We start from the raw sequence: 14486 nt of genomic DNA on the forward strand, positions 1-14486 counted from the left end.
CAGGAGAAAGAAAATGCAGACCTTTCACAAAGAGAGTTGCTTTGCAAGTAGTTGATCCGACATCATTGCTGATTTGACAGATATAATTTCCTGAGTCAGATAGCTTGGCTGAAAAGAGTTCTAATACACTCGAAGTGTCATCCTTATACACTGAGCGGGAGGCTCCCGAAAGGAGTTCTTTGCTATCTTTGATCCATTTTATTTGTAAGGGAGGTGTACCGCTCACAAGAGTTTTGAGCTGGACTCTTGCAGCGGGTATAACATCCTGTGATTGTGGTTTCTCGATGAAGCTTGGGGGTTCTACAAAAAGTGAGAAGAAAAAAATGCCCCCAAAGGTCACCCATCAGTGATACTGGAATGAAGAAGATTCAGAATGAAAGAAAAATGCAAAATGATTTGCCAGTAAGAAAAAGCCAAGCATCCAAACCTTTAACAGTTAAATATGCACTGCACTGGTTTTGTCCTGCTTCATTTGTTGCTTCACAAGTGTAAGATCCACTGTCTGAGCCTTCCAGCTGATTGATCTCCAAGAATGCTGTGTTATCATGGAAAGAATATTTGTGCTTTTCACTAGCACCTATCTCCTGGCCATCCTTGTACCACTGGATGCTTATTGGATGTGACCCAGATACAATACATTCGAGGTGAACAAAAGATCCCTTAATGCTATCCATTTTCTTTAGCTTTTTGGTGAATTTAGGTGGTATGATCAGATCTATCAAAGACAGACCAAAGAAAAATTAGATCAAGCCGTCTATGTTTGCCTTGTAGCCCGAAAAAAAACCAGAAGTGCCATTAAAAGAGAAATATATTATACACACCTAAGACATTAATGCTAGCTTTACAGCTGCTGCTCCCAACATCATTTGAAACCTCAAATGTGTATTCACCACTATCATTCTTTTCTGTAGAGACAATCTTTAACATGGAAACTGTATCAGTAACACTGATCTTGTGCTTAGGGCCAAAGGTCAGTTCCTTCCCACCTCTGAACCATTTGACACTAATGTCTTTGGTTCCTGAAAATTTGCACTGCAAAGTAGCGGGGTCGCCTTCCGTGACATCAATGGAAACAGCTTTATCAACGATTGTGGCAGGTTCTGTAACAAACACAGAAGTAAATATGAGCTGTAATGTTGACTAAAGACAATGTTGTGTATCCTGGAACTGAGAGTAAGCTACACAGACCTTTTACAGTTAGCAAAGCAGAACATCTTTGGATGCCAGCTTCATTTTTTGCCTGACAAAAATATTTCCCATCGTGCTTCACTTCAATGGCTCTGATCATGAGAGTAGCCACATTGTTCAAAAAAGTCATTTTTGTGTTGTCATCTTCAATAATGTCATCATTGTCTTTCAGCCAGGAAATTGTTATTGGCACGGAGCCTTTAACGGTTGCCTGAAACACTACGGTGCCTCCCTGGAGAGAGCTAATGTTCTCAATCCTCTTCACAAATTGTGGGGGCTCTATTGGAAGAACAGATATTGAGTGAATAGCGACATCATCAAGCATATTAGCGTAGAAAGACGGGTTTTCTAAGTAGCACTAACCTTTCAGGGCCAGTTCAGAGCTACACACACAGCTTCCTACGTCGTTTGTTACCCTGCACTGGTATTCACCAGCATCTGAAGAATCAAACTTGAACACTTGGAGGCTAAATAAGGATTTCTCAGTGGTTATTCTGTGCTTTCTGCTACTCCTCACAGGCTTGTTGTCCTTTAGCCAATATACCTCCAGTGGGGGAGTCCCTAAGACCTCACACTCCAGTATTACATCTGAGTCTCTTAATACTTCCCTGGGTTCAAATTCCTTGATAAAATATGGTGATTCTAAAGTACAAGACAGAAAAAAGAGAGTTTGAATGGTAAATTGTTTTTTGAATCTTTCCAAGACACAATAGTCTTATTGAGAAAATATGGTAGGAAGGGTGTTTAAGAGACACATACAAACACACCTTTTACTGCTACCATACTACTGCATGTCTCTTTCCCAGCATCATTTTTCACCTCACACATATATACACCACTGTCTTCAATTGTGACATCCAACAGACTGAGTACTGCTGTAGCATCCATCAAAGTCATCTTGTACTTGTCACTCTCTTTAATCTCTCGATCATCCTTAAACCAAGAGATTTTGAGTTCAGGGGTACCCTTTACTTTGCAGTCCAACTGGGCATATTCTCCTTTCTTAAATAACAGTGAAGGCTCCAGCCTTTCCGAGAAAGAAGCAGGTTCTGTGAAATTAAGCAGAGCCATTGAAAGAGTGATAGAAAGAAGTTAAAAATAAGAGGCAAACATTTTATGTTTCAGATATCCACCCAAATAAAAAGTAAAAAGAGAAAGAGAGTGCAAACCTTTCACAAATAAGTGTGCACTGCATTCAATGGAACCAGCCGTATTGCTGACTTTGCACGCATAAACACCAGAATTGGCAGATTTCACTGCATAGAGTTCCAGGTAGCTTGAGAAGGCTTCAGTCATGATATAGCAAGCTCCGCCAGTGGTTAATTTAGCATCACCCTTAAACCACTGCACAGAGAATGGTGCTGTTCCTTTAAAAGTAGTCTTCAAACGCACTGTTGACCCAGGCAATATTTCTTGAGATTCTGGCTCTGTTATGAAGCTAGGTGGTTCTAAACAATGTTTGAAAGGCATATTTGAAAAAAGGTAAGTAAATAATGGTTTACAAACACTTTTTGGAAAGAAACACCAAGAAAAGAAGGCAGAAAAGATGGCACACCTTTTACAGCCAAAGCACTACTGCATTCTTTACTGCCTGCAGAGTTGGTGGCTTTACAAGAATACACGCCTACGTCCTTGGTGTCCAAATTCTTGATTTCCAAGGATGCTGAGCCTTCTTCATACCGTATTGTGTACTTGGCACTGGGAGAGATCTCTTTGTCATGTTTAAACCAAGATACCTTTATTGGAAGCGAACCTGACACTTTGCAATCCAAATGACAGGTGCCCCCAATCACACTGTCAACGTTCCGCAGAGTTTTGGTAAAGAATGGAGGAAGAGTGCGATCTATTTCAAGGCAAGGCAAAAGAAAAAAGCCAATATTATACAGGAAGCGTTTCACAAAAGATTCAGAATTGGTTGAGAATTGCAGTAGTGATCTCTTAGCCTAAAGATGTCTACCCACCTATCACGCTAAACGTGGTGGTGCATGCACTCCGTCCAACATCGTTAGAAACTTCAAAGGTGATTTCCCCAGTATCGTGTAATTCCGAAGTGTAGAATTTTAACTGGGCAACGTTGTTTTTAAAACTGATTCTATACTTTTTGTTGGAAACCAGGGCTTTTCCATCTTTGAACCATTTTGTTTTTAACTCTGGGGTGCCTGCAACTGTGTATTCCAAAACGGCTGGGTCTCCAGCTGTCACCTGCACAAATTCCGCTCTGTCAACAATTGTGGCAGGTTCTAAAACAGAATTAAACAGGGATCGTTACCCAGTGAACACAAACAGCTTGCCCATGTATGGATTGTGAGATGTTAAAATGTTCCTCAACTGACCTTTAACTGCTAATTGTCCAAAACAAGTTTGACTTCCTGCGTCATTCTCAGCCAGACAGGTGTATTTACCACTAGAATTAACCTGGACACCTGAGATTTCCAAAGTGGCAAGGCCATTTTCAAAGGTAATTTTGACTTTGTTATCTTCTTTAATAATGTCTTTGCCCTTCATCCAAGTAACAGAAAGAGGAGCTGAGCCTTTCACAACTGCCTGCAAAAAGATTGTCTCTCCAGCGAGCGTAGTCACATCTTCAACTTTCTTAATAAAAGATGGAGGCTCTAATTTTAAATAAGGGGGGAAAAAGATATATTTTTTATTATTTCGCATTAGATACAAGCTGTATGACAGACTTTTGAAAGGAAATGAAAAGATCTTGTATTGCGGTACTTATCATATCCTTTACAATTATAGGACACCAAAAGATATTTAAAGGAAAAGAGAATGTTACAATCTTGATGGAAAGAAATTATTACCCGCCATGCAAATCCCAAATGTTTCATACACAACATTTTATCTCTGAGGATAGGGGAGTTAAAGAAGTAGGAAACACAGTTCCAAGGCAGAAATGTTTGCATATGGCACATCTACGGAAACATTCATATTATATATCAAAGACAGGAATGAGTTGCTGTGTGCTATTCTATCATGTTTTCTCTTTTAAGGAGCACGACCCATTCCCTGCCAATCTCTTAATCCCCAGGTTTTTGATGGGAGAAGAAGAAACTGTCTGGCTGTTGCTGAAACTGGACATTTTGCTGCTCTGAAGGAGTATTAGCCTGTTCAACCATCAAATCTCTTCCACTTCATCATTAGGGTGCTTGTCTCATGTTTAACTGTGCCCGAAACCTCTAGTAACTATCTTAAATTTGAGCCGCTTAGAACGGCTTTGTTCACATAGGATAGGTGAATGGTAAAACCGAAAGAAGTGTCTCTAATGCAAATAAGAGATCTGGGCAATGTACACATTTGCAACCCAAAGTGATCAATAAAAAGTCTTTTGAAATATTGCGTGGGCAAAACACTCTCACTCTGGGGTTCTTTTGAAAGATGCTTGCTTTTTTCCTTATACCAGTAAACCACGGATGAGGAAAGAGAAGCAACAAAAGGCTGGCTAAGCAAGGAAAAACCGTTTCCAAGAAAGAATGTCCTTCTGCTTATCTTAAAAGATTCATGCAGTCCTCTGCATCACCCACTGACCTTTCAGTACGTATGTTGCACTGCAAATGCACTTTCCAACTTCATTGGCTATAGAACATTCATATTCACCAATGTCTGCACTATTGAATGAAGTAATCTCCAGAGAAATAAGAGACTTTTGGGAAGCCAAGCGGTATTTTTTACTACTGCGAATTTGCTTCTTTTCTTTAAACCAAGAGATTTCAAACGGTCCGGTGCCAGAAACCTCACACTGAAGAATGGCATTTGTTCCTCGCACTAGTTCAGCTGGCTCAAGAGTTTTGATGAATGCAGGAGGTTCTACAAAACCAGCAAAGCATGAATAAAGAATTAGCGGCTGGTGGAACACATGCCTAGAAAACAGTATCTCTATAAGAAAGCATCAGTGGGTAGAAGAACAAACCTTTTACGACAATCTCAGTGCTACAGCTGTCACTGCCAGCATCATTAGCTGCCTCACATGAGTAACTTCCACTGTCGTCCACCTTCATGTTGGAAATATCTAACACAGCCACGTTGTTGGCAAAGGACATCCTGGATGTATCACTCTCTCTAATTTCTTTGTTATTTTTGAACCATGTCACCTGGATCACAGGAGACCCTTTGATTTTGCACTGAAGATGAGCTGACTCTCCTGGAGTCAACAAGTAAGAGGGGTCCACTTTTTTCACAAAGGATGGTGGCTCTACAGAAAGAATTCAAAAAGAAAAAATCCCCAAAGATCTTAGAAGATCAATTAAATATGAAGAGTGCAACAAAAATTGCTCAGGAGCATGCAGTCAGTTTTGGATTGATTCCAGTTTCTGTTATTATTTAGAATTTGACTTTTAGAACACGTAACCAAGATTTCTCTAGGAGGAAAAACAAAGATTTTTTTTATCCATGCTACTCAAATATATGCACTTATATTTTGTCAGACCTTAAGGTTTACTCCAGCATATTAACATTATGGCATAAGATTTTAAAGCGTATGGTTGATATCGAAATAGTGCACCAAAGTTGAAGAAGCAGGGGGAAAAAAATCCCTAAAAATACATCCTGTCCACCTTCTAATTTTGACAGGTAAATATTACAGTATTAGTAAAGAGAGCAGAAAGAACATTTGTGTGGGCAAATCCTTTTCTTACCTTTTATTGTTACCATTGCAGATGAGGAACTGCTTCCAGCTTCATTTGTGGCAGTGCAGGTATATGTGCCTGAATCTTTAAGCTTGGACAGTGGGATGTCAAGAGATGCTATTTTGTCTTCAAACATGATCCGGTAATCCTTGCCTGGAGGTATTTTGTGGCCGTCTTTCGTCCAGGAGACAGTTACTTTTCGGTCTTCATCCACTTGGCATTCAAGCCGTATCTTTTTATTGACTGCAGACTGCACAGACTGCAGTTCCTTAATAAAATGTGGCTTATCGATAATGGTTAATTCCGCTTGGCAGACGTCTGCTCCAAACTTGTTGGAGGCTTTGCAACTGTATACCCCCCTGTCATTGACTGTGAGATGTGCAATCTCTAAACTGTGCTTGGTGTCAGATGCTAAAATTCTGTAGTGTTCTGTGGAAGAGATGGGAGTGCCGTCCTTCTGCCACACGGTGTCTATCACAGGCGTGCCCGTCACACTGCAGGGAAACCTGGCGCTCTTACCCACAAAAGTTGTAAGAGATTCAGGTCTGGTTACAAAAGTTGGAGGAAACGCTTCTGCAAAAGAGAGGGGAAGAAACCTGTTTGGCTAGGCAAATATGTCGGGCTGTTTTCTCTCCCACAAAAGGAAATGACTTACATAACATGAAATAACAATCCCCAACAGCCAATATATTTAGCATAATTACTATCTCTAGACATGATGTGCATTTCCAAACTTAGAATTTCATCCAGAAAGAGTAATTTTGCTGTAAACCTAGGTTCCCATGTTATTAGTTTAGCTACATTCCAGAACTCTCCCATAATAAGGGTCGCATGAAATCTTTCAGTAGCATTTTTTAAAGATGTAACAAGCATATCTCCTTTAAAAACTTGCACCAATGCTTTAAAAGAGAGAAACAACTCTCATAGGTTTCATCATAGGCAGGTAGTAACTCAAACCAGATGCACCTATACCATATAGATTTGTGACTGAATAAATTACTTAAATGTATAATTTATTCAGGAAACAGAAGACATTTAAGAAAGTTTTGAGAAGAATGTGATGAAAAAAACAACCCACAACCCATTCATGCTACGTGACTCTCTCCATTGTGTTCTATGGAAGGGGTTGGACAGTCTAGCTCAGACATGTCAAACACAAGGCTCGGGGGCGGATCCGGCCCACGAAGTGGTTTCATGTGGCCCGCGAAGCCATCCTGGAAACAGTGAGGGAACGGCCCCCACTGCCTTGGCCCTGGCCCAGAGACCCTCCTTCTGCCACAGACCCTCAGATCTGTCCCACTCCTGCCCACGCCCCCATAGGCACCCTTGATGCGAACGATGTAGAGCTGGCCATGCCCACCCAGTAGGCCATATGCACTCTAGCCACGCCCACCCAGTAGGCCATGCCCACCCTGGCCACACCCACCTGGCCCTCTGAGGGCAACCGCAATGCTGATGCGGCCCTCAATGAAATTGAGTTTGACACCCCTGGTCTAGCTGAACAGGGAGGGGAGCCCATTCCACCAGCAGCTTTTTAGTTAATGGAGACCTGTGGACATTCATGTAAGCATTGCTTGTACACTAACTGTGATATCCCAACCAATTTTTGCCTGTTTTCCTTCCATCTTAAAAACAGTTCTGAAAGGAAAAAGAACCTTCATAAATTGCAACACTTTGACCCAACTGGTTCACCTTCTCTCCATTCTTCAAAATTACATCTGGAGTACATTAAGCCGTAGCAATAAAGAATAAATAATGCCCAATATGGGATTAGAAGGCACACTGAAGCTCAGGCACCACCCTTACCAGTTACTTTCAGTGTAGCTCTGCTGCTCACACTCCCATACTGGTTGGATGCCTTGCAGGTGTATTCACCACAGTCCACAACTTGAGGTCTTGGGATTTGTAGAGTCGATGTGTAATTGGCTGTATAAATGGTGTACTTGTCACCATCATAGATTTCCCGTCCTGCTCTGTACCACTGAAATCGTACATCTGGTGCCATTTCAATTTCACAAGTGAACTTGGCAAGATGGTTCACAGCAACCTCTTGGGATTCTAACCTTCTTCTCAGCATGGGTGCAACTAAAATTGAAAGCAGAGAAAAAAAAGCTGCAGTCACCAAGATGTACATGAATAACAAAAAGAGTGTACAAGAAGGAATCATTCCAAATTGCTGTTAATACAGTGACGACTGGAACAGGATGGGTGATTTCTGTCCGTGGACAATTCAAGGAAAGTGACTGTGGAAGACAATGGCAGTTAGAAATGAAAACAAACTACAAGTGGTGGTGATGTGGCAACGGCCAGGTTACTACAAGGCTCCACTGAAGTCCAGAATGAAGGTTTTATGGTACTAAGTTTTCTTCTTACTACAATAAGTCAGGCAAAAAGGTATATACAACATTACACCCGGTTGTGTGGAAACAGTGGCAAAATGAAACGTGAGAAGCAAGTGGAAAAATTTTCACATCGCACAGTGGAATTTCTATATTTATTGACTGATAAGAGAGTCCCACAGTTTTCAGTGGGACTTCCTCCTGAGTATGTGCTTTCTTACTGCAACCATGAAAAGAGTGAATAATTTAGCTGTAGATATTGGGTTGAAATTTTAAGACGTGCAGTCTTTTTAAAAAAAGAATAATTGCATATTATAATTATAAATTACAAACTGATCTTGCCATTATTTCCAAAAGAAACTATAATTAATGTACTGTGATTATATTACCAAGCAATGAAGAATACAGTACAATAATTTCAAAGACTAAAGTAGGTACTAACATATGTGAGGAACTGGAGAGTGAAAGTGCAGGCACATTAAGGAAAAAACAAAAGGGTAAATCTTTGTGATTAGTTTGTGGTGCCCTACGGAAGTCTGTGTTAGATATAAGGACTATGTATGTATTCTACTCAGTTAGAAAATCAGTGAAGGAAAATAATATCTCATCCTCATATTCCAACCTCTTTTTACAACTGTGAGTGTTGCTGTTGCTGTAGTTTTTCCATTTTCATTCAGAGCCTCACAGGTGTACTCCCCTTGATGTACTTCCTTTAGTGCTTGTCTGATTATGAGTGTATAGGTGTCGTGTTCTTGCAAACACTCGAACTCACTGTCTGGAAATATCCGATTACTCTCAAAATACCAATTTACCACTTCAGCATTTGCTATTTTGGAAGTAAATTTTACCCTATCACCTTCCTCAACAACGGTGTCCATCAAACCTAGGTTTAGGATGGGACTTCTATTTTTTTGTTCCTTAGCTTCAAATAAATGAGTCTCCTTGTTATGTTCTTCTTTTCTTTCTCTCGCTTTTAGAGAGAAAATTAGTTTTTCAGCTGAGGCGGGCATTGATGAACTATCATCTTTAATTTGCTCCTTTGGAGCAAGAATTTTGACTTCCTGTGCAGACACAAGTTGCTCCAGCTGTAGTTTGGATTCAGGACTAATTCTGGCATATTGGGGCTCAGGGTAACCAGTGAGATCCCCAACTGTTTGCTCTTGAATGGGCATATCAGTTACAATACTTGAATGTATTTCTCTGTAAGGTGAAGAAATAGCAAGCAAATTGTAGCTTTTAGTTTCCTTTATAGGTTTGGGTTCATCTGCCATCAGAATGTGTTTCTCTTCATAAATAATAGGCTGAAATGGAGGTTGCAATTCATTTCTTACAGTAACCTTATGAGAATATATTCTGTCAAAGGGGGGAAGACTTATTTCTGCAGCATTTGAACTTTCTTTGGTAACAAGGCAGATGAACAAGGTATGTTTAGGTTCTTGGACGATTTTTACAGTTGTTAATTTAATCTTTTCTATATCATTGAAAGTGTCAAAAGAAAATGAATGATGTTCACTTATTAGAGCTGTTTTTAAGGCACTTCTTATTGGGGGTTTCATATCTAGGCTGCAACACACTGGAGTTTCTTGTGCAAGTTGGCTTTCTTTGGAAAGAGTTTGGTTTTCCAGAGTTTGGGGCACTCCCGTTACTATTCTTGATTCTTTATGGACCGTCGTATGTTGACTTTCTGGGCTTGTGAGTTCCTTTAGATGTTCTTCCTTGAAAGGCTGTTTTTCTTCTAGCATTAATGGGAGCCTGATTGACTGTCCTTCTTGGATTCGTGCTGCAAAATCTTGCTCTGTGGCTTCTAAAAGATCAGTGTTCTCAATAGGAACACCACATTCTTCAACGCATACAGAGTCCAACACTAGTTTGAGCTCAGAGGCTATCCCACAATTCTTGCCCTCAACATCCTTAAATGGCTCAATGTGCCCTGCAGCCAAGGCCCTCATTTCAGTGATAACTGAAGCCTGCATAACCATCTGAAAGTCATCCTTCTTCAGGGCTGCTTTCCTCTCTGGGTCAATTTGAGGAAGTACTTGCTCTTTGGGCAGTGGCCACTCTTCTGCCACAACAGTCAAACACTTACGGAGCTGAGGCTCTGAGGTAGCCAAAGATTTTTCTCCAGCCATCCCATACCGAGTGGCCTCCAGTGTATCTGCAGAGATTGGTCTCTGTTCCTCCCAAGTTGCGGTACGCTTAATCAAGCTTTCTGCTTTCTGTATTGCAGCTTGACATTCAGGTTTTGGTAAAGTCAAAATGTCTTCCTTAGACAACACTTGCTCAGGGTCATTGATCTGGAGATGCGAAACAGAAACGGGCTCTTTGACAAGCTGCAGACTGACAGCTTCCCTCAGGGGAGAAAGAAGCTTAGCTTCTTCGCTTGTTGTGGGAAGCTGCTCTCCCACTATTAAGCCGTGAAGCAGACTTTGGCTTTTGCTAGATACTACTTCACGTTCTGGTGGTACCTCAGTACTAAAATGCTCTTCTTTAGGAAGGCTTGCTCGTTCAAACACAATGGGCAAATGCAACGGATTTCCAGCTTCCTTCTGTACCGCTGCTAAGACTGTGCCTTCTAACTGAGGAATTCTTTTGGTGAGCTCGTGGGAGAGCTTCTGTTTTTCTTCTGCCAGGAGGTTTGCATTCACAAGGTTGTCCTGCTTCAGGGAGCCTTTCTGAAGCTCTTCCATAGTTGCTTCAAAAGTCTTTTCTTTGGGGAACACCTCTTCAGAGGCAATCAGAGGGACCTGCAGTGCTTTTATTGATTCTTGGGTTGGCTGAACCTTTTCAGGTGTGTCCAGGTTATTAATTGTAAAAGCTTCATTGATCTCATATTGGTGGGTTGCTATAACAGACTGGAAACAACTGTGCTCTTCCTGCACTAATACCCCCTTCTCTGACTTATGTCCATGGACTGCTGAAGAGCTTTCCTTGGACAATTTTTGGATGCTGTCAGCTCCAGAAATATATACCTCTTGCTTAGTTTCTTGGGCTGAGATAGCTTCTTCAGCTTTTGGAGCTGAAAATATGAGAGATTCATCCAAGTTTACCCCATATTTCTCTTCAGAAAGAATAGGAATTAATGGAGATGTTTCTTCCCGAACAGACTCTGGATTTATTATTTCCAGCAGCTTCATTGGCAACTGTTTTTCTTTTTCTTCACGGTTTGCTTCTTCCATAACTGGTAAACTGGTAACTGCATTCGTCTGTGACTCAGTTGCCTGCTCTCTTGATGTTTCTTTAACTAACTTAGTCAATTTTCTCTGCATGGCTTTCTGGTCTACATATAGAAGTTCAGCAGGGATATCTTGGGCGATAATAAGTTCGGCACTACTTGTGGCTTCACCTAAGGTATTGCTTGCTTTACAGAAGTATAATCCTCCATCTTCCCTCTGACAGTTATTCACTGTTAGAGACCCAGAACCATCTGGATTATGGATAACGGTGTAATGTACACCGGAGAAAATTTGGTCATTTCCTTTAAACCAGTGAATTATAGGAGCTGGCTCTCCAGTTACATTATATTCAAACACAGCTGGAGCACCCTGCACAAAATGAGCAGGATTTAGTTTTCTGACAAAATGTGGAGCTTGAGGACCTCTTATCATCTCTGTGGAAGCTGCCCTGATTATCTCTGATTCTGTGCTACCTCCTTTAGGATTTACTTTCAGATAAGCACTACAAGCTGTCTCGCCATGACTGTTACTAGCAGTGCAAGTATATTCTCCCTCATGTTCAAAGTTTGCAGAAAGAATGATGAGGCTGTAGCTTTCCTCATCAAACACAAACTTATAGTCTGCAGATGATGTTAATTTAACATTATTGAAAAACCATTGTATCTGAGGCTTTGGATTGCCAGTAACAGTAACAGAAAGTTTAGCTAGATCTCCTATACTGACTTCAACGTTGGACACATGTTTGAGGAAGCTTGGAATATTCCTCTTCTCCTCTTTCTGGTCTAAATTGTTGGAATAAATTGATTTTTCAGGCCCGAGTTCATGTGTTGTATTTTTATCGTATAACTGTAGGTCACTGTTGAAACTCTTGATTCTTTCTTCCTCAGCAGACACAGTAATAGAGCTAGACATCTCTGTATGGGAAAAAATTATTTAAATTTTACTAAACTGTTTTCCTGAAATACTATTCTTAGTAATTATAGAAAAATGCCAACAAACATGCTAGGGCAATACTTCAGAAAATGTGACACAGTGATAATACAGCAAAACAACACAAATATTCATAGTTTTTAGAATGTTGCATCCAATATATAGGTAAGATTCTAATTTGTTCTATCATTGACAGCCAATTGTTAACTATTCCATAAATCCAAGACAACAGAGTTAACAAAGATTTAGAAAAACAGAAGTTGAAGGGATTTATTTGTTTTCATTGACCAAATTAATTACTTATACAGATAGTCCTCACTTAACAATTACAATTGGGAGTGGCAATTCTGTCGCTAAGTGATGCACTCATTAAGAGAAACATCCCAAGACCATGCTGGACTTACATCACTCCTGCTATGGTCATTAAACAGACCACCTGCAGTTGTTAAGTGAGACATCATGTGACTGTGTCTTGCAATTTTATTGCCAACTTCTGCATTGACTCTCCCTGTTGGAAGCCAACTATGAAGTGTGAAAATGAGGATCAGGTGATGTGTCATAAAGACCTGCTGATTGCAAAATGTTTGAATCTCAGTCATATGACTGTGGGGACATAAGTATGAGGTCTGGTCATAAAGTTACTTTTCGGCACCATCATAGCTTCAAACAGTTGCTAAGCAGGGCAATTGTTAAGTGGGGACTACTGTTTGATCTAGGAGTTGCAGAAATTTGAATAACTGTTTCATGAGTTAAAAAATAATAGAACTTGCATCCATTATTATTCCATTCATTCTGCAGGGCCTAATGATGAAGGGAAGAAAACAATTTCCCCCAATTTTCCCTACTCCCTGCATCAATCCTATGTCTTGGGAAAGTTGCTCTGGATACTTGGAGGATTCTCCAGAACACTGTCAGGCAGCCTAGAGATACAAGAGGAAGAAGAAAGCTATTGCTGGATTAACGGCTATTTGAAGAAGAGAAAGTCCTAAATAGACCCATATTGTAAGGTGAATGTTAACTGAAATATGGTGGTTCAATTATATTGACCCTTATACTTCAACTTCTAATAATCTTTTTTCTTGCAAATGTACTTATAGGCCTATGGATACTGGAAAAGTAAATAGCCTATGAGTTAGTTTAGTAAGGCACACATTGTGATGTGCATTTTAAAAACACATGATTTTCTTGCACCTGGCTTAATGGATTTTATCTAGGAGGATTTGAGCACTGCTGTTGACCACATTTTCCTTGAAAGTAATATTTTTGAGTGTGTGTGTGTGTCTGTGTGTGTTTGGACTTGAAAGCTGCAAAGATTTGCAACCTTCTACCCTTTGGACGCGGTGGCTCAGTGGGTTAGGACGCTGAGCTTGTCGATCAGAAGGTCGGCAGTTTGGCGGGTCGAATCCCGAGTGCCGCGTAACAGAGTGAGTGCCTGTTACTCGTCCCAGCTTCTGCCAACCTAGCAGTTCGAAAGCATGTAAAAATGCAAGTAGAAAAATAGGGACCACTACGGTGGGAAGGTAACAGCGTTCCGTGAGCCTTTGGCGTCTAGTCATGCCAGCCACATGACCACGGAGACATTCTCGGACAAAGTGGCTTCGGCTTTGAAACGGAGATGAACACCGGCCCCTAGAGTTGGAAACAACTAGCACGCGTGTGCGGGGGAACCTTTACCTTACCTTTACCTTACCCTTTGTTCAACTCAACAAATCATGTCTTATTTCTAATTTGATGTCTGCGGGCAAATAGGTGTTCCATCTTTAAGTTTAAAAGGGCTGTGCTGAAAAGGATTGACATTCACTTACCAACCACCATGTCCTAAAACTTGAATTAAAAGAGAAAAAGAAAGAAAGCATGCTCAGTGAAGACAAGCACAAGTGTGTTGTGTTGTATGCTTTTATTAAAACAATATATACACTGGCATTTCAAAGTAACATAGACCATGGACAAATGAAATCTGTTTTAATGGTTTTACTAAAGTACCCTGTGAAGAAAGCAAAAAACCCCAAAGACATTGAATTTGACACTGGAAAAAGTATGTAGCTTAAATGAAAGTGCGAGGGAGAACACCACCTTTGTTTGAACTGGGTGAGTTGACTTGATTTCACAGCAGCCATTAGTTCAGCTTTGCACTGTGATTTTCCTGGCCAGTTACCCACAAACCATAACTTTTACTTTTAAAACGTGATATTTATCCAAAGAAATGGGAACATTGCCAAGAGCCCGTA

The 14486-nt window shown here is 40.6% G+C and overlaps 1 protein-coding gene across 1 annotated transcript in view; it reads right to left on the reverse strand.

Moving 5' to 3' along the window:
* TTN (titin) overlaps positions 1-14486 on the reverse strand; it is a 314290-nt gene that overhangs the window by 220449 nt on the left and 79355 nt on the right. Inside the window, exons 47-61 of the mRNA XM_083368347.1 lie at positions 8778-12242; positions 7623-7901; positions 5826-6389; positions 5102-5383; positions 4720-4998; positions 3522-3800; positions 3150-3428; positions 2744-3031; positions 2358-2636; positions 1956-2237; positions 1552-1830; positions 1189-1467; positions 822-1100; positions 428-715; positions 22-300 (exon numbers count right to left, since the gene is read on the reverse strand). Of these exons, the coding sequence (XP_083224473.1) occupies positions 22-300; positions 428-715; positions 822-1100; positions 1189-1467; positions 1552-1830; positions 1956-2237; positions 2358-2636; positions 2744-3031; positions 3150-3428; positions 3522-3800; positions 4720-4998; positions 5102-5383; positions 5826-6389; positions 7623-7901; positions 8778-12242 (7680 nt within the window). The remainder of the gene's footprint in view (positions 1-21; positions 301-427; positions 716-821; positions 1101-1188; positions 1468-1551; positions 1831-1955; positions 2238-2357; positions 2637-2743; positions 3032-3149; positions 3429-3521; positions 3801-4719; positions 4999-5101; positions 5384-5825; positions 6390-7622; positions 7902-8777; positions 12243-14486) is intronic.

This window comes from Vipera ursinii (assembly GCF_947247035.1).
Source record: "Vipera ursinii genome assembly, chromosome: 1".
NCBI classification, from domain to species: Eukaryota; Metazoa; Chordata; class Lepidosauria; order Squamata; family Viperidae; genus Vipera; species Vipera ursinii.